At 38.0% G+C, this 27,088-nt stretch overlaps 1 protein-coding gene across 3 annotated transcripts in view; it reads left to right on the top strand.

Moving 5' to 3' along the window:
- Positions 1 to 27,088, top strand: part of GUCY1B1 (guanylate cyclase 1 soluble subunit beta 1) — a 58,935-nt gene that overhangs the window by 2,714 nt on the left and 29,133 nt on the right. For all 3 annotated transcript variants that reach the window (XM_049792903.1, XM_049792922.1, XM_049792912.1), the window contains exons 3-5: positions 14,396 to 14,496; positions 15,483 to 15,601; positions 19,891 to 20,088. In XM_049792903.1, the coding sequence (XP_049648860.1) occupies positions 14,396 to 14,496; positions 15,483 to 15,601; positions 19,891 to 20,088 (418 nt within the window). The remainder of the gene's footprint in view (positions 1 to 14,395; positions 14,497 to 15,482; positions 15,602 to 19,890; positions 20,089 to 27,088) is intronic.

The raw sequence follows: 27,088 nt of genomic DNA, 5'->3' as shown, positions 1-27,088 counted from the left end.
ACAAACCCCTATATATCTAACTGGAACAGATTATAGTGGTGCTGGTTTAGGGGATGGCACAGGGTCAACCAATAGCCACTAAATATTTGTTGGTTTAGGTACTTTAAGTTCCTGTGGTGCACTTACAGAGATGTTGTGGAAGAGGTTAGATGTTTTACCTTATGTAAGCAAATACAGATTTCTTGCAAAGGCTTTGTTAGAGCTCTTAATCATTTAGGAAACAGTGGGAAGATGCAGACCAGTGTTGTGGCATGCTGGGTTGAATCAGTTGGATTGCTGATGATTGAGTTGGAGGAGTAATTGTTGAAGTCAATGGTCTTTGGCTTTTTTAAAAAAATGAGAGGAACTTTGCACTGTTAGTGTGGTTGAATTTGCAACAACTTAAGCATTTCTGTGAAGCAGAAAGGCCTCTGGGTAGTTCAGTACAAAATTTGGCATCTAAGCTTTTTTTTTTCTTTTTTAATGTTGAACTGATCACATACTGCTATTTTGTTCTCCCTGAAGTCACTGCGTAAGCTGTGAATCAGCATTGCAGAGTGGTGGGTTGTGATTACTGAGTGATTCTCAACTGCCAGTGGGTGAATTTTTACTTAATATTGATAGAAGTGAAAAGAAAACATAGAACTGAATAAACTGAAGTAATGAAAACAGGTCATTCTTCAAAGAAGTACATTCAGAAGAGTGAAATACTGAACTGAAAGGAAGCATGAAAACTCTTGTCTACTGTAGCTTCTTTGGTCAAAAGTGACATTGAATGAAGTTCTTAAATATAGAATTTGGGAGACCAAGTAGTTGAATTTGATGCTTTTATGAGAGCGGTGTTTTTGTTGCCATCACTTACTGTTAACTGAGTCAGATTGACGATTTCAAGTCTCCATTTCTGCTATTTAATTAATTTTCCAACATTCTTGTGAAACCACTATCTATCCGAAAAAGGTACATACTGATTTTGTTTTTAAATGTCCCAGTGTAGAATTCTTGGGAAAGTTAGACTCCATGGTTTTTTCATTCACTTTTAGGACAAAGCATAACTAAACAACGGACTTTTTTTTACACATCAGGCAACCTTTACAATGAGGGACTAAGCTCATGGAAAAATTACAGTAGGTACTCTGAATTTTTACTGAATATCAGTTTTGTCAGCTCAATGGAGATATGGCTTGGTTTTGCTAAAGAACTAGAATTAAAATGCTTAAAACCTAAAACAGTTCAAACCCATGTATTTCTGAACCAACATTGTTGATCCCAAATAGGTTGAATTCCAAATAAGATGAAGAAAGCTGGCATATGAGCAATGAAAGGTAGTCGTGATTTATGGAGCCTTTATTAATTTTCACAACCGCAATGTCTCAAAGATTTGTTTCTCCTTAGTTTTTCTCTGGCTACCACTCATAGAATTGAGAATTTAGGCTTGTGGACAGTTTTTTTGTGATGAAGCCCTAGAAGAATTAGAGGGATTTAACGAAGCTGGATGGGAGAGGAGGAGTTAGAGCCACTTGGGAGAGTCCTGCAGTAGCAGATTTTTCTTAGTGGAAAGTGAAGATGATTCAGCATAATAATTTCTTTGGCTTACTGTACATGTAGGCTGCATGTACACTTCTCATTGTAGTTTTCTCCTTCGGTCCTTGAAAGGGGAGACTTATGACCTGGAATACATGGAGACGTGCTTATTTGATCAGCACTTCACTAGCTCTGCAAAGAGTTATTAATAAGTAAATTGTTACTTAGAGCTGTTAACCACATTTTTGCCGAGAAGACACTTTTGATTTGTCCCTTCCCTGCTTAAGAGAAAACCTCTCTCAAATCCCTTATTTTGTCATTGTTACATCCAGAGGACTATTTTAGATTGTGCGGCCACAATTGCAGTGGCTTGAAAAGATGGTTCTCAAGATTCCTTTGGCATTAGATATCTTCAATTCCTCTGCAGCCAACATAAACACTAGCTAACATAAACTAAAAATTGTCAGGCCTGACCATTCTCGCATACATGCAGTTGTGTGCTCATGTCTGATCAAGGCCAAATTTGTACTGCTGGATGATATGGTAGTGTGTGAACATGATAGTAAGTACTGTGTGTGGAATTACTGTCTATGTACCTGTCCAAAACAAAACAGAGAGATTAGTCACATTAAAAAAAAAAAAAAAAATCCAAGGCATATGAAGCTCTGTCTTTGCTGGTCTGTTTTTGTGGTGGACATATTTAAACAGGTGTGTGGTTACATATTTTTGAAAGGGGCTTCTATCATGATAAAATCTGAGGTCTTCTACAACTGGTGTCACATCTGACTGAGCTGAATGAACAGCCAATATATGTGAAATTCTGTGCACTCCATTCAGCAGCTCTAAAGGTTTAATTGTGTAACAAGCATTAACAGGGATGTCTTCTTGAAACAGCTCCAGGACAATATGTGGGAGCTAGAGCAATGTTGTCAGCAGGGAGTATGTAATAGTCATTTATCCTGTGTTTCCCAACAGTATCCCTCTGTGTTTGACTAAATGAACACAGGGTTTTCCCACGGGCTCTTAAATCTGAATTTAGGCTGGGTTAGATGCTCAAACTGTGACACTTGCAAATATATTACCAAGAAAAGGAATGGGAACTCAAGTATCTTATTAAGAAATGCATTAAAATGCTTCATCACAAGACTGTAGAATAAATTAATATTTTTCCCACAGAGGTACATGAAAGATATGGTTTTGGGAAATGAAATGGCACAACCAATCAACTGCAGTCTTCATCTTTCTTCTGTTTCTGTGGTAGAAGTCCCCACAAAAACATGTGTAGCCTGATGAGCATGGAAAAACTAGAACAGAAGTTGGAAACTCTGTGTCTGCAAAAAGTAACTACCTAGAGGTCAAACCACTTTTTAATTGATTCTAGAAAATAATATCTGTGTTGAAGCTTGCACAGTAGCAAAATAGGCATTTTGAGCCTCAGGAGCCGTGTATCCTTTGCTGGCTGTACCTTAGCGTGGGATGCAGAAAGCCAGTAAGAGTCTTATTTTTCTGGTGTTCCATGCTTGATGTAGAATTAAGGCATCATCCTGCCTTTGCTCTTTTTTGTCCTCTTTTTGTGGATTAGGCTGGTATGTGCTGTCCACATATGCTCTTAAATGCCGAGACTCGAGGTCTGGGGAGCCTGCTAGGTGGCACAAACTTTACGTTGACCCAGTGGTCTGGAAGCGCACACAAAGGAGGAGCAAAAAGTCAATCAGTTTTCCTGTGAGGAAGGGAATTTTTGTTGTTCTTCCCCAGATTTCACATGTTATCATCTACCAAGGTTCCAGGCTAGTTGACTCTTCAGAACTTGTTTTCTGTAACTGTCCTTTTGTGGTTAAAATGGTGAAACACAGGGTTGAGGAAGTATCCTGGTGCAATGTAAGTGGAAAGCTTCTCTCCTCAGTCTCAAACTGGGTTCAACTGAAGTGGTAGAAAACTGTACAATTTTGGGGAGTGAAATAAACTGCAGGGCTATCATTTGCCTTTAGAAAAGTAAACAGACTTAGAAAATTCTGCATCATATTGGTAAAGGTTAACATAGGTCAGACTTTAGTTACTCAGTGTTGCTTTTGCTGTAAAATACAGGTGATTTAAGAATACATGTTTACTGGGTAAATTTTCAAACGCATTCCTAGCAGTTTGGTACATAGGTGTTGTTGCAGGTTGGCTAGTTAAGTCAGGAGAGGTAGATGCTTTTATTTATTTATGCATTTAAAAATGTCCTCCACTGACTTTCACTAGAATATAGATACTTAGGAACTCATTGACAGGATGTGATATTCTGATTAATTTTATTTGCAGTTATATTCCAAAATAGTAAATCATATAAAATCAAATAATGTAATAGAAAAATCTACTCAACTCTGCCTTTAAGAATATATATTGCAGGTTTTTTTACAGGGGGCAGAATTGGATTTTTTTCAAACTTGCATTGTTTCCTGGGAATTTCTCACATAGCAAAACCTGCCCATTTTTATGCTTCTTTAACAAAGCAAAAAATAAAAAAACTTTTGTAGCTGCAGAATAAAGGCACTAGCTTGACTTACTGTGTCTGTATACCGAGTTCAGAATGTCACCTTGTCAGAGATGGTTTTTTCTGCTTACTAATATGGCAAACCAGAATTTACATTTGTTGACAAATCCTGTAAAAATCAAGGTTTTGCCTTATTACTGTTGCTTAGCACAATGTTTAGATGTAATAATAATTCATATATAGCATTGTTTGCCTTTTCGGAAACCTAGAAAAATGTGCACAAAAGCTGTAATGGAAGGCTGTTGTTACAAATTGCAACAGTAAGCTCTTAGGAGGTGTTGGAGTTCAGGTAACTTTTAGGTCTGATGCTGGTGTCGTGTGAAGTCCATGAAAGCTGTGTTTTGAGCACCAAAAGTGCTGAGTACCTCAGAAAAACCAGGTGCACCTGTCTCAAACTGGGCACCCAAAATTAATGAAACTTTTTTGATCCGTGGTAGTCTTGGCCATTTAAGATGGAGATGATATAATTGGCCTCATGAGCTTGTTGGAGAGCTAATTAATGCTTGTGCATGCAAATAGTATAGGGATCAATTCCACAGGAAGGCTTGTTAGCAAGGAATAATTTTATCTTCAGAGCTGGATTTGAAAACTATGCTGTAAATCAAGCCTGAGGTTATAAATCAATGAATGGGATAAAATAAAATATGGAATAGTAGTGCATTAAATGAGTATGATCTAGCCTCAGTGCTGAAAGAACTGGTACCCTGGAGGAAAAGGAACAGGTTCTGTGGGCTCATGGGTGTGACTGGTAGGTTGTATCATGCAGGCTCAGGGAGAGGCAGGGAGATGCGGCTTGCAGCAAACTTTACTAATGTTGCTATGAGTGGTACCTGAGTCTATTGTTCCTGCTTTCGCAAAACAAGAAAAAAAAAAATTCTTATGGGTCTTTATGAGACGCTCGTTTTATTTCTTCATAATCATTCTGGAAAATGTCATGTTTTCTAAGTTTTCAGCTGACTGTAGTTTCTATATATGGGGCAACCCTTTTTAAAAAGCTCGTAAAACAGTACCATAGTCTATACCAATCTGTCTACAGTGTTATCAGTGTCACTTCTGCTAGGAGACAAGATGGATAATAATCAGCTTAGAATGTAAAGTTTTTGGAGAAACTATATTTGTATATGTAGATACATATGCATATAAATATTTATGTGTATGTATATGTGTTTATGTGTGTGTGCGCATGTTATGTCTACATAACCACAATGTGGCCTGGGCAATAAAAATGCAAACTAAACCAGAGGTAAGAGTCAAAGATCTGTACAAAATGTGAGGTGTGGCATTTCAGTTAGTTATCATGTGTAGTTGAAGTGACTGAAAAGTCTTCCAGTTATGTGTGGTATTTCTCAACAAGGGCTGATTCGGAAGAGAACCTTGGTGCCAAACTCTTTTTCAACATGTAAGTGTAGGTTTGGATGTGCCTAGGACTTCAATTTTTTTGATCCTATTAATGCCTTTGGGATTTCTCCCATCAAATTGCTGGCTTTCCTATTCCTTAGGTACTTCTCTTGCCAGGAACTGTTCAAAAAGTCTGGGTGGCTAACAAGTGGGTTATGGGTTTTACCAAATAGACATGTATAGCTGTATATTGCAGTGGTGATCGTCAGTCCCGTGAGGATCATCTCTCCTGCTTTGTTGAACTGCTGTGAGCTCGCTTAGTATGTCCCTTTCCCAGCCCACAACTAATTTATTATAAAGAATGCTTGCTTTACAGTTTACCTAAAGTTGCTATTCTTTCATGCTCAAAAATTTTGCAGACATTCTGTCTTAATTATCTTAATTGTCTTCTCACCACTAACACTGATGAAAAAATAGACTATTCACTAGAGTTTTAGATTGGAAGTCCATACTTATTTGGGTCATGTAGGACTTGGTTATAATTAATTGCATTGGTCTGTGAAATTTTTCACTGCCTTCTTAGCACCATGTGGGTTTACCCAGTGCTGAAGATGGAGTGTTCTATTCAATCAATCTCATAACAGTTTTTTTAAAAAATACAGATTACTTATAAATAGATGTCAGAAAGAGACTTTGGAAAGCCATTAGTTGTGAAAGGACAATAGATTAATTTTTTAAGTCCATATACCTCTTAACATTAACGAGTGTTTATCCAGAAAGTGGCATTAAGTAGGAACATTTATTGTTGTTTATGTTTCTAAGTCCTTACTTCATACTGTTCCAAAGGTCTAAGCAGTATTTTTTTAAGTTTTCTTAAAACTAATACTGAATAGATGATTCTTCATAGGTCTGGAGGTTAATATTCACAAGATTTGTAGGGTCAGTACACTATACTTCCTGCTCCTTCAGTTCCTCACTGTGGAAGGACCTGCTTGGAGTTCAGGAGTTTAAACTGTGTGGATGCCAAATTCCTTAATTCATCTGGGAAAGACTTGGCTAAAAGGAAATAGTGGCATGTTGTGAAACATGGTGTGAGTGTTCTTGCAGTATCTCTCAGGTACTTTGCAGTTTTCCCAGAACTGGGAAGTGTTTTTAGACCTGTCAGGATACCGTGTGTTATAAACATATCGCTCTTATAAATGAAATGCTTAAAAGAGTATTTTGTAAATACTGTTCCTTTTAGTCCACTTATGTAAAAGGAAGCAAAATAATACCAGCTTTATATTTTTAATAATATTTTTAGTATTTGGAGTAGTAGCAAAGAACTTGTGCATTTGTTAACTGTATCTTCTAGGATTATCTTGTTTTGAAAACCTACATTAAACACTCTCATATCCAGCCTGTAAAACTGGGAAATAGCTCAGAACTCTGAATTCTATAAATACACCTATTTACTTTACCCAGAACGTCATTTTCCTGGACAGATTCCCATTTTTATTTAATCTTGTAACTTAATATAATTTATGTTTTTCCCAGCTGGGTGTTTTAAAATATCTCTGGACCATCCACGATATGTATGAGTCTATTTTCTTTTTTTCCTTTTGGGAGGAGTGAGAAGAGTGGTTCAATATTGTTAATAATTTTTAGCAAAGCATCTTTGTGAAATACATGAAAAAAAGACACGAAGCATTTTGAAAACACAAACCATCTGTGAAGTAATATAATGAGCAGTGAGTTTGCCATTTTAATGTGAAAGAGATGTGAAGATGATGATTCTGGTTTCACTGATACCATCTTTAGTTCTGACACATGTAATTCTGTTTAATAGTGTTACTTTTGGAACGGAATTAAACTTGACATGCCCCTATCAGTGAGATCAGAACCATGCTGGGTTTCTAAGTGCAGTAGTGTTATTTTGTCATTAAGATTGTTTTGACTGGTCTCTTCAGTTTAATGAGCACTTTTTCCATCCTTGGTACACCAAGAATAGTTAAGCACAATGGTGGCAAAAGTCCCAACAGAAACAATACCTATCATGGAAGAAGTCCTGGAGGTGGTCATGGAACTAGCTGTTGTTGTGGTGTGTTCAAGGTTACACACCCAGGGCATGCACTTCAGACTGGAGTTTAGATAGGAAGAGATCCAGTTGTGCTTTTGGGACACTAGGTGATCTGTTAAAGTGACACCAACAGCTTCTAAATAATAATGTTGTATCACAGGGAAGCCTGTGCATCTTCAGGATACAAAGTTCTGGTTCCATGTAGTCTTGTACCATCTTTTTTTCCTGTTAGTATCCATTACATTTTCTCAATATTTACTGCATGCTAAATTCTGTAATGGAAGGGTTCTTTTTCTGTAAGAATTTTTTTTAATTCCAGCTTTGACTACAGAGACAGGTTAGCAAGTGCTACTTCACAGGAATAAAAAAGTTCTGACAGAAGCAACCTTCTTCTTGATTATGATTTATTCAAATTCCCTTTAAATACTACAATCTGACTGCAAAACTAGATTAAAATCCACTTTGTGCAGAATGGGCTATTTTAAGTAAGACTAACCTGACAACTGTGTTGTCTGTAAAATCTCTAAAGATGGTGAAAGAAATCCTTACTACCTCAAAACAGAGAAAATATTTCCTCTATGTGAAATAAAAACATGTGCAATCTGTGGTTAAAAAATCTGCAGTGCAAGATCTATTCTGATTTTAAGAATGTTTTTTTGTCAGAATGTTTGTCCACACTTAACATTTCATCCATCTCTGTGAATTATTAACATTACCTTTGAACATTAGTAGTGTGTTTTCAAATACTAAACTAGTTTCACAATGGGAAAGACTTTCAAAGGGCCCATTGTACACATGTAGTATCACCTGTAATGCTATTCTGTGCTGCTAGACCAACAGCAGTTTGGGGGGTGTTAGCATGACTGATGGAGGAAAAGCTGCTTTAAGACTTGATCCTGCTTTGATCTACTCAATAGGAATTTTTCCATTGATTTCAAAGTCAAATCTATACGTGAAAAATGGCTTCTCTATAGCTGTGTTATTTTCCATGGTGCAATGGTTAAGGTTCTTTTTTCCCAAGTAAACTTCCTCACATTAACCTGGATAACATAAACATTCTGGAGGAAAACAAAGGCATTTTAGAAAAGTCTGGGCTGGAATCTTTGTTTCCCACAATTTGAATAGCTCTGTGTAATCATTCAAAATTAGTCTAGAGTAAATAAAAAGGGCTGCCAGACTGTAGCAGTTAGGACAGGCATAACGTAGGATGTAAGTTTTGAACCATGAAATGTTACATCCCATGTGCTGACAACAGGAGTCAGTTTGGGCAAGAGCATTAAAATCCTGAAATTTTTTAAAGTTTTGAATGTAAGCTTACTAGGGGACAAAGCACACCCTTCATTTGTCTCTAGAAATGTAAATGAGACATTAATTGTAAATTCTGTTCTATTTGACTTAGTTATTTTGAAAGAAAGACCATATGAAAGTTAAAAGTTTGCTACTGTTGTGCTGCTGCTTCACTAAAGAATTAACCAGGGCTTGGGAATTTGCCAGAGCTTGTTGCTTTTGGCTCATTTCCAGTCAAGCCCTTAAGAAAGCCACCAACATGTTATTGCTTTTAATGTCTTTGTGATCAAACACTGTGGTCTGCAGAAAACATTAGAGCTATGCTAATTTACTCACATAATTTTATCTGGTCAAAAACTGGGAATAAAGATTGCAGCAAAACATTTCAAAGGAAATGCCACGGTTTTATAAAAAGCTATGGGTTATGGTCAGCCAAATGTAAATTCTTTGCATCTAAGGATGCTGTGTTATATTGCAGTTCTAATCTCAGCTCATGAACCATCCATCAGCCAGGAGAGGGAAGCTGTTCAGATGAGAACAGTTGCAGCCTTCTGCTCTTTTAAAGTTCATGTGCTCAGGTTTGTAGCCATACTTCTTGTTTGCACACAGGCAGGTTTGTTTTCATACGTCGTACTGGTAGATTATGGAATTAAAACCAGCTATGTCACACTGGAGGAATTACTGTTGATGGACAGCCAACCAAGCAGCTCTGCAAAGCTGATAAAGCAGCCTCACTTTTAGTATTAGTTATAATGGTTTTCACAACACTGTCATATATGTCTTCATATCACTCTTGTAGAACCAGTTCCTTAGTGTAAATGCAGGCATCTTTGACAGATCAGGCAAGGGTAAGGTAATTAGGTGAGAAAACTGCAGCCATGAGGAAACAAGCTAAGGATTGCCCGTTCACCTGAATGAACATTTCAATGACTTCATCCTGTTTCCTAGACTGCTGGTGGTCACATCATAGTCAGCCTCTCTGGAGCTGATAGCTGTGATGCTATGCTCTCTGAAACAAGTTTATTAGAGGACCTGCAATTTTGTAGACTTGCTGAAGGACAAGTGCCTCTGTAAAAATAGGAGTGTTTTCACATCGCGTTGGCCATTTTGGATAAGCTTACAGCAGCATTTCCCCATCACATGTAGTCTTAAGGCTAATCAAATATTTCAGAGAGAAAGACTTTTGGAAGTTCTCACTACTGTCAGATTACTGAGGGAGGCAGAAAGGCTTCAGAAGCTGCAGACCCAGCTCACTGGAGGCAGGGGAAAGGCAGACTTCAGTGAACCTCCTATCTTGTTTGTCCTCAGCCACTTGGTCTGGATACATGTTGTTCTGTATGCACAGCAACTTCTGCAACCAGCTGATGAAGCAGACAGGGAAGTCAGCAGAAAAATAACCCAGAAAAACAAGTATCTAAATGAATTATATTTCAGCTCAGCATCCAGCTAAACACTTGGGATGTACCAGCACAACAGGGCTTAGAGGTATGGAGAAGGAATTGTCCTGGAAAGGAAGAAAAAAGTTCTGGAGTTTAATACTTTTCAAGCACAGGCTTTAAAAAGGCAGTTTATCTTTAGACACAGGTTTAGAACAGACATTGTCATGGTATTTGCCATATTTGTAGTACAAGCAAAGAGATTTTTGCCCACGTTGTTTTGAGTGAGGAGTGTAATCCTCTGCAGGAGTAAATATTTTCTTTGAGAATTTTTTTAGAAAAAAATTCCCAAAATAAGATTAGCTTTTGTTGGATTACATTTTTTAAAATATATTTTTCTCTGTCTTTTTAAAATAATAATAACTAAAGGGCAGGACTTTTTTTTTTGGTGTATTGGCCTGCGGTACAAGCACTGGGGCCTTTGCTGTATGGCTGGAACACCCAGCAAGACTGCTATTACTGAGGAAGAGTGAAGCCTTAGAGCAGTGAGTTTCACTCCAGACAATTATATCCAAGGAATGCAGATGTGATTGCTAACTGAACTATTTTTTATAACTTTATCAATAACGTTATTTTAATGGGAAATACATCATTAAGGCTACAGAGAAGATGGCTGCTGAGTGATCCAAAGGATGTAGAGAAGACTGGAGAAAAAAAAAGCAGCTAAAATAATCTAAATGGAATAGGCATTGAAATAACTAGTGGTGATTTTAAAAAGTGGTGGCTCAGAGAAACTGGAGGCATTGAAGAAAAACTTTGACAAAGTAAACTAAAGGCAAATAAATAAGAAAAAAGAAAGCATGGCTTGGTGCAGAGAAGGAAACAGGAGAAGTTCTAGTCAATGTAAGTGGAAAGAAATGTAAGAAGTTTTGAAAGAGAAACCAGCATCATCAAACTGGGTCAATTTTTAATAGAGAAAATTCTCACACACAAAAACTGTGTCTACTGGATTGTGCAAGTATGCAGTATTTTTGAGGATGTTCATTGCTTTTCCAGATGTGTTATCCTTTGTGGTTTGGCTGAGATCAGAGAGACTAAAAGAAAGCACAGTGTGTATCAGAGATGTGGGAAAGTTTGTTCACCCTTTGCAAACTTCCCTCCAAACTGTATCTGACTTCCAGTTACATACCATGTGGAATGAGAATCAAAGAATCAAGATGGTTTTCTTTTCTCATACTAATTTCAGTGCAGTTCTTAGGAAATGTAAACTCTACCTTCTTGTCCCTGACTGACCTAATATGCTTCAAGAGAAAGTTTCCCACTAATAACTCCAGCTCTCCTCCTGCTTAGGTAAAGAAGGAATACATGGTATGGGACCTGTTTTCAGGAATCAGTGAGACTTGATATCCTGCAGGCTGATCTGAAGTTTTCAGAGAATGGCTGGGGAAGAGAACCAGAAGTACTATTTTGGAGTACGAAAATAAACACCCCCATTAAGTTTATTAATGTTTTTCATGCCATTGAATAGAGTGTGATGTTCCTTTTATGTAGAAATATGTAGGATGTTTAGTCTCACCTCCCCTGTAGCCTCGTCATATTACTTTAGGAAAATTGCTTAGCTTGTTTTTAGCTCATTGTGCCCATTCATAGAGTGAGTATAAAAATGTGTATTTCAAGTAGCAGTTACAAGACTTAATTAATTAATTTAAAAAAGTAGATGTATTTTTTAAATATTAAAACCAACGTAGTATAATTTTTGGTCAGTAAGAATGTGATGAGCATGATTAAAGGAAGATAAAGACGAAAAAGAAAATCATGGGTTCCAGACTTCCATTGACAAGTGAGCAGATTATCAAAGACTGATGATTACTAATAAGAGGGTTAAAAGACAAGTAATTTCATTTAGGTCAATAGAATACTACCATATGAGGTTGGAATCAGGCCTTATCAGCAGTACCATTTGCCATCTAGCAGTTTTATGATGAACAAGAGCACTTAATTCTCAGACCTTTCTCGCCTTTGAGTAACACAGAAAGTGTTTCTGTTTGTATGGCTAGATAGTTCCACTACAACTGTAAATGCCTGAATTGTTATGCAGGAATTATTATTTTGTATTATTTCATTTTTAAAATAAATTATGCCCACTCTAGAAAATTGGAATTTAAGTTTCAGTCAAAGACTTTTTTGATTGATGGTTGATCATGTTATGATGATGGAGACAAAGATTTTGATGTAAAAGGGGATGCAGGATTTTACATAGTAGATTTAGAATCTACTTTTTGTACATTTATAATTCTCCTGATGACCACTAGAAGTTTAGAGCAGTTAGAAGTTTTGGCTGTTAAACTGTATGTTTGAGCTTTATCTGAAGGAGCATTTCTGTCCTACTCTGGTAAAAACCCTTCATTACCATGGTACTAGTAAATAATTTTTTACTCATGGTTCTCTTTCATTTATATGTTAGAAAAATAATTATTCCAGTCCTGAGCTGATAAATGGCTTGATTTGCTTGAGATGTGCTTATTTTTTATAAAAAACTACCTCATCATCTGCCTTTTTGATACTTTTTCTAATTCTAAGGCTTTTTCTGAAGAATAACTCCCTGTACTGATTTTTTTTGGGGGTGTGACATACAAAGCTGTGATTCAGTCATTCTCTTGTAGGCTTTCCTACCTCTTTGCCTTTCTTCTGTCTTTCTGAAGTGTTCCACAGCATAAAGCTGTGTTTAGATGAAACAGTATCTTTTCTTTTTAATGAGGTAGCTGTGACCCTCCACCTGCAAAGATCCTATCAATGCCACGATCATATTCATTTTGCTGAGCCAAAATACATTCTAAGCACATAAATTAAGAGTATGAGTACCTTCAAATGTCTCCTCTTTTGTCACTATATCTGCAAAGCACATTGTCTCTGTAGAGAGTCATTGTAAGCGAGACCACAGAAGGTAAGCAGCTATTATAAAAATTATACTGAGAAAGGAGGCTATGCTCCTTTGCCAGATGAGGACTTCAACAAACAGAGCATGGCTTCATCAGAGACCACAGCGTGCCTCCTGCACATCCCCTTCTCTCTGCTGAAGGAGAATGTGCCAGGGGATGAGGAGCAAACACAGAAGTGACTTGCACTTGCAACAGGGCAGAGTCGTGGCCACATCCACTGGCATGCTCTATGTGCGGCAGGACCAGCCGCACGGGGCAGCTGGCCCTTCAGGGTCCTGAGGTCTACTTGCCCATGCAGGTGCTCCTTGTCTTCCTCCCGAGAGCTGGGACTCGGCCACCGCTGCAGCACCAGTAGCTTGGCTCCTGTGTTAAGCACATGGGGTAAAATAAGGAGGAAGACACTTGTGGGCCCTCCCTAGTAACTGACTTGTGTGAAATGCAAGGCTTCGAAGGCACAACAGTTCATTGCCTAGGGATATCAACTTGTTTTCCTCAGGAAAAAAAAAGCCTACAGTTGTGTTGCCTTTTGGACAAGCTGCTGACTCAATGTTCAAGCTGAAGAGAATAATGAATGATCCTGAAAAACAAAGGGGTTGTTTGGTTTTGCTTTTTACTTAGCAGCAGTAGTAAATGTACACGTGAAATATACATGAGTCTTGTCTTAAACCTGGGGTTGAGAATTCTTTTCTTTAGTGAAGAATGTATTTTTTATTGTGCTTTAGCTAAGTGGTGACACTTTACTCATGAAGAACTGATGTGCAATGTGAAAACAAGGCCTTACAAAATCCCAGCATCTTCCCCCCCCCCCCCCCCCCCCCCCCCCCCCCCCGTCTACTGGGCATGTGCAGAAGTCTGAAAAAAAGGTATTTGATTAGGTACCTACATCTGAAATTTAGATTCCTCTTTGAAGATACATGCAAATGTTTGTTAAAAACATCCCATGCCTTTTGTAAATAAAGTGTTATCAAAATTGGAAGGATTGAAAACACTTGCTTAAAAAGTGTTTAAAGAGCCCATCTTGGGCTGGATTATTGGATATTCCCCTATTTTAAAATGCAAATCCTATCTTTGTTAGTTCAGCAACTTATTTGTGAGGTTCTGTACTGAAAAATTGTGTTTATTTTCTCACAGCTATTACTATTTTCAGAACACATGTGGTCTGAAATATTTGTATTGTACCTTAATGACTCTGAGATGATCATTAAACAGATTTATTTGCAATTTTCTATCTTAACTAACTTCTTAAAGGTAGAACCTACAAACTTATTTTGTTTAAAAGACTGGTATCAAACAATATGTAATTCATTTATCGATATGGTGCTTCTTCCTCAACCAAAAAGATTTTGTTCTGTTTTCTTTTTAGGAAGGAGGCACAGCTGGATGAAGAAGGGCAGTTTCTTGTCAGAATAATTTACGATGATTCCAAAACATATGATCTGGTTGCAGCTGCAAGCAAGGTCCTCAGTAAGTAATACAGATATCTTCTTTGCCCATTTGTCACATAAAAGATAAATACCTCCACAAGAATCTGTGTAGCAGAGAGAAACAGGATTTAGCACAGAGGAAGTGAAAACAGGGTATTGGTCAAAAAGAGAATTTTTCAGATATCTCAGAAGAAAGAATTCTATATTTTTATCTAAGACATTATTCCTTTTGTTCCTTGAAGTGATTTTTATTGCTTCCAAAGTATTCCAAATCATAGGTACACCTTAAACTGCAGTAATATACCTCATACACAGAGCATAGTCAGTGTTACAAGCAGTCATGAAGTACAAATATACTGCTGTAACTACCTTGCCGGTACACCCAGGTTTTAACCACTGCCACAAGAGCAGCCTGTGAATGAATCCTTGCTGAGTTACATAAATGTTTGTGGCATGGGCACATCTCACTTCATATTTGCCATTGATTTGGGTTCCATTCATTTTCAATCATTGCAGCTCTTGTCTGGAATTTAAAAGGTAGAATTATGCCTGTCAGCATTATTTTATCTGCAGACCCAAGTGCATTATGAATTTGTTCTGAATCAGTAATTAGCCAAGAACCCATAAGACTGATGACTGTAGTAGTTATGTTGAATTGGAGCAGCTGATGTGGTTTCATGCTATTGTAAACCAGAAATTACTCCCTTGAGGCGAGCATTACTAACAACTGAGTTCCTTTATTTTCAAGTAGGGATGTCTCATCTGTATCAAAATCTAAAATGGTCTACATGCATGAAATGCACAATGTGGCAAAGTCATAATGGTAATTGGTAAATCCTAATGAAATTCCTGTATTGAATGCTCATTATTTGCCATGTGGACCCGGAATCTTGGTTTTTCTCATATTCTTGACTTACTGGATGTGGGTAGAGTTTAGGTACTGCCTTTCTTTTTTATGAATACAAGACTGAAGTAGTGCATGAAATGCAGCATTTGGACTGAATCGTATTTTCCTGTTTTAACTAGACCTAAATGCTGGGGAAATTCTTCAAATGTTTGGGAAGATGTTTTTTGTGTTTTGTCAAGAATCTGGTTATGATACAATTCTACGTGTCTTGGGCTCAAATGTCAGAGAGTTTTTGCAGGTAAGAATTTTGTGCAAAGTTATTTCAGATACCAGACAGAAGTATGGTCTAGTCAACACATTAGTTTGAGATTTGGAGATACAGGTTGTACTGTATCATCTTCCAGTTATTTGTGGAGAGATATCTGAAAACTTTCTTCCTTGGTATTTGTATTCTACAGAGCTTTCCACTGCTCAGCAGTTTTGGCATTGTTGTTCTCTTTCTCTCTCAGTGAATATATTATTCAATTACCTGATAGAGTAACAATTTTCCCATAGCATCTTTGACTGTTCAATTTCATAAAATTGTGTGCTGTAATGAGTTTAAAAACACTGAACTGATTAATATTTCATGGGAGATTGCCCAAAAGCTGAGTGAAATCTCTATTGATTTTCACTGGAAATTTAGCAGCCTCTTGTCATCTGTTCCTTTAAATTCTCTCCAGCAATAATAAGTGAAAACAGCAGAGTGCATAGTTTGCTGGATTATTAGAATATTTACTTCCATGTCTCACTGCCTGCCCCAAAATCTGGATTGTTCCAGAGCATCCTGGATGTGGTTAACCCAGCTTTCTTGTACAAATCCCATGGATTGTAATTGTTGGGTAGACAGATGGGGTATGTGTATGCTCCAACATATGCATACCATGTGTGATCTGTACACTGTTGTCTGTCTATGGGATGTGACATCCTTTATATTTTGTAGCTTAATTCACAGGCTGCCCTCAAAGCAAGCCTTCAGATAAATGTAATTTTTAAAGATGACTCAGGTGCTGAAGTTGCTGTTAGGGTTGAGCAAGAATGGGCGAGGAGGTAAAAAAAGGATGTAGCTGGCCCCATTGCCCCATCACTTTGGGTACACATGGATAAGCCAGTGTTTCCCTGTTCCTTTCCCTCATCCCCTTTTCCATATAATATACTTCTCTTTCCATTCCTTACCATGTGTGATGATAAAAAGACTGGACAGAGTTGCAGTGCACACCAAACCTCTATAAAAGTGTGAACAGCTTACATTTGTATTCTTCTAATGACAGTATTTTAAGCTGCTTTGTTTGAATTTCAGTGTTAACAGATGACATTGGCTATTATATACTTCTGTAAATCTTAACAGGACTAATGTACTAGTAGCTGTGCCAGAAGTGCACTTTTTAGCTTTTTATTATGATGGAAAATGAACGTTACCCATGATTTATTATTTTTGCATCTTCCAGCAGTCAGATTAGGTCAGGAAGCTGACTTATATACCTATTACAAAAAAAGGTGCAGATTGGTTTTAATGTGCTGAACTTTTGTCAAATTCTTAAAATACATGATAGAGTTCCAAAAGGTGCTTCTCAAAATCTGTACTGAGTCCAGGATATACAAAATAATTGAGGGCTGAAGCTTTTTAAAGCATGTGAAAGTATATCTCATATTTATGTTCTGTTTCCCTTGACATCTCAGAAAAATTTATTCATAGATGAAACACATGTACTTCAAGCTTCATGAAAGAGGAAAAAGATAGTGCAACTAAATCTAATATTTATACTTTCTATGAAAAACACAGGCCTGGAAAAATTGCAAATCATATTGAAAGACACTGTGCCAAAGAGAAGCAGTGTGAAAAGAGGTACCTCCTAAGAAACCCAAAGTGTGCTTTTATGTTACATTCAGTAGCTTTCTACTGAATGAAAATCAAACACTGGAGCAGAGGTTAGTTCTCTTATTTAGGGAATAATTTACATGGCTATTTAGTTGTTCATAATTGCAGTGCAATAAGTTTCAGGGGACTAATTCCTCTTAGAAAAGTTTCCAGATGCTCTGTACCATGTGGAGCTGAACAGCATATCTTTGTATTTCAGGTGCCAATCACAACTCTTGGTTTTAGACAGGCCAGGATCTGCCTGATTTAGTATCACTGCTTCTTCTTGCTTGGAGATCCTTTGTTTCACCATGGAGCTGATCACTGCTGTCCAAAGCTGTAGAATTAGTGTCTCTGGTCTCAGCACAAGCTCTGGCATATATCTGAGCAGTCTAGGAGCCAACAATTCAGGGAGAGAGCTTTGCCTATTATTATCTATACCTGACTGCACCTCTGGCCCACAGCAGGTAAACAAACCAGCAAAAAAAGACACATTTGTTCTTCCAGAAGCTGCAATATCAATTTAGAATGGATGAAACACAACAAAAAATAGGAGTGGAAGTGACAATGGCAGTGTCTAAATGACAGTATCTGGGAGTGATTTCAGTTCCTCAGTCAGGAAGCACATCTCTACTGCTTCTTGACTGTGTGTTGTAGCAAGGTTCTGAATTCTATAAGCTCTTTGCTCACCCCATAATCAGTAGGCATAGGAAGAAAAGACACACTGGGGACTGGAAAGCAGCTGCAATACATCCTGGGCAAATCCCCCACTCTGGATGATTAGAGAGTAAAGACTAAAGGGCGTATCACCTGGGCTCGCCTGTGACACTGCTTGGACAAAGTCAGTAATGGGGTAGTAGGGTGGCAAAGTGGTCTTGTAGAATGGGGCTACTGCCGTTTATTAGCAATGCTTGTGCTGGATTTAAATGTTAATAATTAGACAACCATCTTATAAAAATTCTGTCCTTGACATTGGCCATTTCCCATAACAAACTCCTTTTGAAATTCTTCAAGTGTTGATGACTGTGTAACTGGAAGATAACAATCTTTTCCCATGTATCTCCTTAAAAGTTTTTTTCCAAAAAGTCAATATATCCCAGCTGTTTCTGAGGCATGGGTACTGAAAGAGCAGTTCTGCACCCAATTAAGGAGATTGTGGGGCACTCCCTTGGAGCCAGTCAGCTCTCTTGCTCTTTTCTCATTCACACTCTTTCAAAGCAGTCTCTTCCAATTTCATTGTCTTGAACCCTTCAAAGATCCTACAGAATTTGCCTTCAAGCATTATACTTTTTGCAATTGAATGCCTGCTAACAGCTGGATTGTTGCCTCTTCAAGTTTTAATTTGGAGGCCTTGATATAGCAATAAAAACATGAATTTGAAACAAACTAAAAAAACTGAAGGAGGAAGTTCCAGGCTGAGTGCATCCTACGGAATTAATTTCTAAGAGTCTCATTTCCTCTGGAGGCCTCCCAGGAGAAGAGGCAGCTGTTCGAGCACTTCACAGCTCACATGAAATCAAGTTCAGCATGCTTCCACAAACCTGATGATTGACAGATGCTCATGAAAGGTGGAGAATGGCGCAGACAGCGCATTGAAAATATTTTCACCTCGCTTCTTGTGCTGGCAGAAAACAATATGCAAAGCCTCGTGCTAGCAGCTACCTAGAGGGGTTGGAGAACAACATTTAAAACATGCAGTAATGTTCTGGAATTAAGGTGTAAAGGAGTTACATGAATTTTACAACACAGATAAATAATTATGTGGGTTGCAGCACTATCCAGCAAGGTTGCTCTAGGTTGCTCTTTCTATGTTAAATATACAGTAAATAGTAAACTTAAGCCTTGATAATTGCTGTATAATCAAAGCCAGAGCTAGCGTTGTGTTCTAAGTGTGATTTTGATCTCATTGTTCTCTTTAATGTCCTTATTAGATATGCCTATCAATTTATAATTTGGCTTTCCTCCCAGATAGCAATTTGTCTGGTCAAAATTTAAATACATAAGATGTCCAGGACATCAGCTGGAAAAATAGAAGACCTCTTCCCTTTCTTGAATAACCTGTTACAGCAGCAGTGATATGTTCTATGTGTTCTGTGGATTTTTTCAATTATTATCAAAGAAAGTATGTATTTGAGGTTGGTCTTTCAATCATTTAAAATCTTTCCTTTAAAATTTGAGACTTTGTCAGGCTCTGTAAACTTGGGTTGACTGTTATGAAGTCAGAACTAGCCTGTTTCATTGAGAATAAGGAAAAAGTTTCATGTTTATTCAGACGTGCGTATTTGTACCTGACACCTAAATTCACATCTGAAAAGGAGATTATAGGGACTAGAATTTGGAAGGGATGAAAATGGATGAGGTACAGGACTGAGAGACACACAAGGTCTTTAATCATCGGAGTGTTTCAAAATACAGCAGAGTCAAGCATGAATTCTTACTATCTGGAATAATTTTTAATAGTGCTAATTTTGATGCCATTTATTGTCCAAATATTGCCACAGCAGATAGAAGGAACATCCCAAGCTACCTGAAAACCCTGCTATGATGACAGTTCTACAAATAAGGCAAATGCACAGGGAGTGTGAGCAGTAGGAGAAAAGAGATGTTCAGATTAGACAGAATATGTACTTACTTTCTTCAGAACTAATATGTGAATGCCTAATAACCATGTTTTTAATTTCTTATTCCAGAACCTGGATGCTTTGCATGACCATCTTGCTACTATTTATCCGGGTATGCGAGCCCCTTCCTTTAGATGCACTGATGCAGAGAAGGGGAAGGGACTCATTCTGCATTACTATTCAGAAAGAGAAGGTCTCCAGGATATTGTCATTGGAATCATCAAAACAGTAGCTCAGCAGATCCACGGTACAGAAATAGATATGAAGGTAATGTCTGAAGGGATATATACATTGGAAGTTTATGTCATTAGGACAAAATCAAGAAAATCAAAAGTGAAGTGATGTCAATCATTTTCATTTTTGCTGTCCACTGTGAAGCAGTGGCATCAGTACTGACTCAGGAAGAGCCATCATCATTTGTGTTGCTTTAAGGACAGGTCAGCCATGTGCTGGGAAGGCCAGCACTAATTTGCAAACAGACCCAATCGGGAACAGTTCAGAACAATATCCCCTTATTCAAAGAAGGAGATGACATGTACAGAAATTAGATACTGGGTTATTTGGGGTGCTTTTTTCCACTTTATTTTATATTTGGCATATATTTCTTACTGTCTACTGTGTTTTGTGAGAACACAGACATTCTGTCTCTGTGTCCTAGATTCTTCATCTATGTGCAAACTGTGAGGCTGATGTGCGTTGATGAGGCCTGGCTGGCGAGCAGAGTGTTTTCCTCCCAGCCTGTATGCCAGGTCCATCCCAGAACCAAGATGTGTTTGTGGGTCTCATACTACCACTGTGTGGGAGTGTGGCTGGATATACACCTACAGCCCCAGAAGTGGAAAAAATGTTCCTCGGTCACAGACTTTACATATCGTAGTGTGTGCTAACTCACTTGTGAAATGGGAAAGAGGCTTCTGCTTTGTGTCCATACAGAGCAACAGAAAGATTTAATTGATCAGACCTTGCATATTTAATGGTACAAAATCAGAGTTTGATCCAAGGTGCAGATATATCTGAGGAAAAACAGCAAATAAAAACTTTTTGGTGTTAGAAATAGTGCAACTGATATAAAATACTTTTCATCAAGTAGAAAAGAATCTAAGCAGGTACAGCAAGCATCCTTTTTTTTTTTTAAACTATTCCCTAGTCTTACTACATTTCTAGCACAGTTTCATTATATACTTGCTCAGAAAATCTGTTCCAGTTTCATGAGTATATCACAAAAACATGATCTTGCTTAGATAAGAGATTTACAAGGAACCCAATGACAAAGGTATTTCGACTGCTGTATCGGAGTATTTACCTTTTAGGTTTCTTGTTATAAGCTAGCTCAGGTTTATAGTGAATGGCTAGTTCTGTATAGTCATAGCGATATACTTCATGTCCTTGTTTAGACTCTACTTTGTGGAAATCCATAGTTCAAACTTTACAGCAGGTGTTAGTAATCATATACAGAAGGATGCAACAGAATCAAAACAATCCTCTTCTTAGGTCCCTGTTTATTCAAAATGTTGAGACAGACAAGGAGGACCATGTTGGAAAGTTGGCTGCAAGAGTGCTGAAGCTGTTGCTTGACAAACATTTCTTTTGGTAGCACAGGCAGCTTATGCAGTCCCCCTTCTCTTACTGTTCAAGCTTGTCCTGTGACAGCTTCTTCAGCTGTGTCTCTCTAGCTGTTGTGAAGATATAAGATAAACTAGACTGAGGAAATGAACTGGGTTCAAAAGAACAGGTTTTTTTTTCTGGATTATTTTTACCCACATCCTATTCCTTCACGTGGTTTGGTGTTCTCTCTGTCTGAGAGAGTTCTGCCAACGTAGTCGAGAGGTCATGCAGAGACAAAAGTGATCAGCAGGGCAGAGGAGAAATCTGGGTTGTGCAAAGCAGCTACCAAAACACACTTTTGACCTGTCCTCAGTCTGAATGTTGCTTTTTTGAGAAGATTGTATTGGACAATACTGATATCCATCTGGGACTTCTTGCAAATAATGTATGTTCCAAAGAGGTTTAAATATTGATTCTAAATTTAATTCCTATTTTCATTTGACTTTGTTAGGCTTTTCTGGAAATTTTATTGTTGCACTGTAATTAAATAGAAATTTAATAGTATTGGTCAAACCTATTGTAAGTGAGCACAAAGTTTAATTTAAATCCAAATTATTCTTTCAGACTGAGCCAAAAGCACTTAGGTGCCTAAAAATCTAGGTATTACCTCTAAATTGAAGAAAGTGCCTATTTTCTATATTTTATTTTGTCTGATTCTGTGTTTTTTCCCTTGTCCCTATTAGAAAGTCACGTGCTCTCAACCCTGAACTTTTTCTTGTCTCTGCTGGTTAATAAAGCCTAGCTTTTGACACCTTCAATGACATTAAATAGTGCTTTACTCCACAGGTACTCACAAACTTCAGTGGTAGATAAACAGAGTATAATCAGCTACTTGTTTCTGTAAAGTGAGTGTGCCAAAATTTGCAACTTATCCACACAGACAATGAAAGACTCCCTTTATTACTCCACAGGTCAACTATTAATCATAAATGGTACAGAGTAAGGGTTTTAAAGCAGAGTAAGTCTGCCATTGTGGTACCTGGCTAGTTTTACACTGTTTGAAAAAATGAGAACAGAAGAAAAAAATTGACTGACTTCTTTAATCTTGGTCTCTTGCCTCATAATTTAGTAAATTGATGCTTTTGTGTTTCAGACTGTTAGTAATGCATTGTTTGAAATAGCACAGCACAGAAAAACAATGGAGTTGCTTTTCATCCCCTCAGTTTTTGTGGGCCAATCAATGCCTCTTCAGTAAAATTTTGGTTTGGACTTTGGTTAGAATTTTGCTTAAAAAAGAAATTTTTTTTTGGAACTGATAAGAGCCTCAGTGCCTAGATGTAAGTTTCTGATGTTGTTATGGGCGTTGCCTTCCGACTTGCAAAAACAGAGCTGAGGTTCCTGAGTTGTCCTTCCAAATCTCTTTATCGAAAGCATTTACATAACAATCCATCACAGGACTGGTTTAGTAAGTTCTGCAGTTCTCTTTATATTAGTGTATAGTTGTTACCTGCAACTTGAAGTTTAATACTTTATTATCTACTTTTCTTCTCCAGCTGTTTAGAACAAATGCTTGCATAAATCTGCTTGAGAGAATGCATGCTTCTAAGTCTGTATTTTCATGAAATTTTGCTTGAATTTGTCTCACGTTACCAGTTTCTGTGAAGGTGGTAGCAGTTCTTAATTGTTTACAATAATGCTGTTTTTATTTCATTAAGTGGTTAGATTTTGTTTCATGGGTTACACAGAATCACAGAATGGCAGAGGTTGGAAGGGACCTCTGGAGGTCACTTTTTCCAACCCCAGCTGCTCCAGCAGGGCCACCTAGAGCCATTTGCTCCAGACCACGTTTAGACAGCTTTCAACTGTCTCTAAGGATGAAGACTCTGCAAACTCTTTGGACAACTGGTGCCAGCACTTAGTCCCCCTCACAGTCGAAGAGTGTTTCCTGATGTTCAGACAGAACCTCTCGTGTTTCAGTTTGTGCCCATTGCCTCTTGTCCTGGCACCAGGCACCACCTCCATCCTCTGTGCACCTTCCCTTCAGGTATTTGTACACATGGAAAAGATCCTCCTGAGCCTTCTCTTCTCCAGGCTGAACAGTGCCAGCTATCTCAGCCATTCCTCTTCTGAGAGATGCTCCAGTGCCTTAATCATCTTGGTGACCCTTCACTGGATTCTCTCCAGTAGATCTATATCTCTCTTGTACCGAGGAGCCCACAACTGGATACAGCACTGCAGGTGTCGTCTCTCCAGTGCTGAGTAGGGGGAAGGATCACCTCCCTCAACCTGCAGGGAAGACCTAAGGAATCTCATCACAAGAGGAAAAATAAATATTGAGAAAAACACATTGTTCTTGGTTTGTTTCAAATTGTTTCTTTGGGTGGAGAAATAGCTAAATAGAAAAAAAATATTTAATTTTATCATGTTTCTGCGATTTCACACAGAACTATTTTATATATGCATACATATATATATATATATGTTCTTCTGAAATACAGTAGGGCTTTATTTTCCCAGAATGGTGTCCTTCAGGAAGTGTGCCTTTTCTTTTAAGACCTAGGGCATGTGTGTGCTGAAGGCAAGAAAAAAAAAAAAAAAGGTCTCAGTTTGCCTCTGTTAAACTCTGTTAGCACTGAAAGGAAAGCAGTTTGTTTTGAACTTGGATTCACAATTCCAGTTGAATAGCTCAGGAAAGCCTAGGTTGACATTAATTAATTAATTAGTTCAAATCCAATTTGCCTTATCTTCCCTGATTTGGTAATCCATTTTTAGCTAAATAGAGCTAAGACTATATAATTTTTGCAGCAGGTATTGTCCCAAGAATTGTTACTGACTATGAGAACACACTAAGAATATTTAAGTTCTGCCAGTCCTCAGTATGCAGACTAAACATCTTCATGGTGCTGGTGACCAGCTTTGGCATGAGGTATCTGTTAGCAGCCTTCTGGCTATGCCTTCTCTTGCTTCACTTGTCGGAGGTTGTTTGTGTATAAATGAGGGTGACCTGTGGAGGTAAAGTCAGGACAGATTCCTCAGGCTAAAAATGGTACAGGTCAACGCAGAATGTTGTAGAATCCTACAAAGCCCAAAAATCTGTTGGGAAAACAGACTTCTGCAGTTCTGTTATCATCTGAGAGCAGATTATCAAAATCTTTCTTTTAGACAGGGAAGATGGTTTACAATATCGAATGAGAAAAGTCCAGGGGGAAATCCTTGACGGGATGGTAGTTTCTGACTGTCTCATTACTAATGGCAATAAAAAAAAACAAAGCCAGAATGTGACCAGCTGCAGAGCTGACCTAAAAACTACTTAGGTACTTGTGGAGGACAAGCAGTACTGATCCATACATTAAAATGCTAGCTGTGTATGAAGACAAATCAATTGTGGAGCATAATCAGCCTCTAATTCTGACATAAGGGCAGCAGGAAACTTCACTAGCTCCAGGCTCCGAGGGTCGCTGCAGTGAGAGTCTCTGCCTTGAAACCAGCTGCCAGGTGGAGACATCGGTGCAGTTTTAACTTTGGGTGTGCAAATCTAAGAGTGGTGCCATTTCCACAGTGAACTGCTTTGCCTCAGGATCACCCTGAAACAGCTGTGGTGAAATTTGTCAAGTAACGTTGCACAGGTGGTTTTGATCAGAGGCGATGAAGAATTTCGTCCTGTATTGACCTTTGAATGGCAAAATCCTGATTTTGCATTAATCTTCACAATCTGATGGAAAAAGATCCTTGTCCAAGGACATTCTGTCCCTCCCTCATGCTGAGATATGAGTATGTCTTGGGGACATGCTCATATCTATAGAATTGAGTCTTCTCTTGTAGATACATCAGTGAAAGTTTAACAGATAGCATATGTTTGTTATACATGCTGTATCACAGTGATACTGCTTGATTTAATATTGTGTGTGAAGCTCACCGAATATATTAAACCACAAAGTCATTTTAAAGTAACTGTTCTCTGAATAGTCCTTCCCTGAAATATTGGTGTGACTTTTCACTTGGCTAAGCAAGGACAAACTCTGAAGTTATATCTTCTGGAAAGCCCAGGCAGGTTAGCAGTTAAATGTTATATATTCTCTTTGAAACCAGGAGAGTGATTTTTTCCCCTCAGTTTTTAACTGCAGTTACTATGGTGATTGAGCTCTTAGACGTGGTGAAATGATGTCACTTCATGAGCTAAGACCGCAGGGGGAGGAAGAATTAGACTTGATTCCTGGCTTTGTTGCTTCTGTCACTGAATTTTCATTTGTCAAGCATTTAGCAGAGGCTTCTTGAACATTTAAATGATACTGAAATTCTGTGGCTTGCAAACTTCACTTGCAGAATGAAACAATATATAAGTTCTAATTAAGCTTACTGCAGAGTATCTAGGGCACGTCTTTATGTGAGATAAGTATCTGGCCAATTAGGTTGGATCTGTAGGTACAAAGGTGAAGGGACAGAATTTAACATGTTATGTTAATGGCCAGAAGTGCTTATTTTAAACTTGCTGACAAGGTGGATGAAATCATGAGATAGGAAGATTAAATAGTGCATAAATGATGTGAGCAGATAAGGCGTCATGAAATTACATATCCAATAGGAAGTTATTTAAGGATGAATCAGTAGCTTGCTAAGCCTGGAGAGGGGTATGATTGTAGCTTCTGTTAATAATGATCTGTGCGTGGATGACCAGAATCAAATTCAGTAAACCAGGCATGTCCACAGCATATCAGGTTTACCAGGAGTGTGCAGCTGGCACTGTGGCTGTTTTGTAGATATGAGACATTTCCATGTGTTTGGCCTGTTGTTCATCTCCTGCCCTAATGTGATGCCCTAGTAAAGCAAGCATTTCTAGATGCCCTGGAGTCTGGTCAAAAATAGTGTTGCAAATGAACTTGAAGATGGCTGTGAAACTTGCAGCTTTGCACTGTTACTGACACAGTTCTAATCTATAAAGGTTAGGAAAATAGCACATCATGTGTGATGTAAGCTTGTAGGATCTGTGGAGGGTCGTGTCTCAAACTTAGCTAGACATCTTGAAGCATGTAGCACCTCTGTTTTTATAGGTGGGGGGGTTTTAACCAACACTTGAGTTTTGTTTGTGCATGCATCATTCATTTCTAATAAATAGAAAAAAATTGGAAGTTATAAAAAATTCATTCGGTGCTGCATGGTAGCAGTTAAAAATCAGTAAGTACAAGTGCAGGTTGGTAATAGAATACTAGTATGCAGTGACTAAGGCTGTCATTAGGTGATAATATCTCTGGAAGGTGATGTGCTGTTAATATGAACATTTCCTTAAAAATTATTAGATCTTTAAAAAGGAATTTTAGGACTGCTTTGCTGAATGCAGAAGCTTTTCATCCAAAGTATGCATTTTTTTTCCAGTAGTGGCAAGAGCAACTCTTTGAAGTAAGATCCAAGACTGGAAATGATCTGGAAGCATAGATCAATTCTAGTGATAATTCTACACAATCTGAAAAAGGGTACTGTGTATAATCTCGGCTATGCCTCGATGCAATACTAGTAATAATAAAATAAAACCTGTGGGAGTGTGTATGAGTGATAGTAAGAACTTAAGACTGTAACTGCATTCTGTCAATCCTCAGTATGGCCACAGCCTCGTACAATTTCAGGGATGATGATTTAAAAGAAGAGGAAGACATGGAGAACTTTTAAACCCTGAATTCAGAGGAAAACTGGGTTTCCATCTACTATGTTCCATTTTCCTAGACAAACC

Source organism: Accipiter gentilis, chromosome 3, assembly GCF_929443795.1.
Source record: "Accipiter gentilis chromosome 3, bAccGen1.1, whole genome shotgun sequence".
NCBI lineage: Eukaryota > Metazoa > Chordata > Aves > Accipitriformes > Accipitridae > Astur > Astur gentilis.
This window is presented reverse-complemented; position numbering and strand designations above follow the sequence as displayed.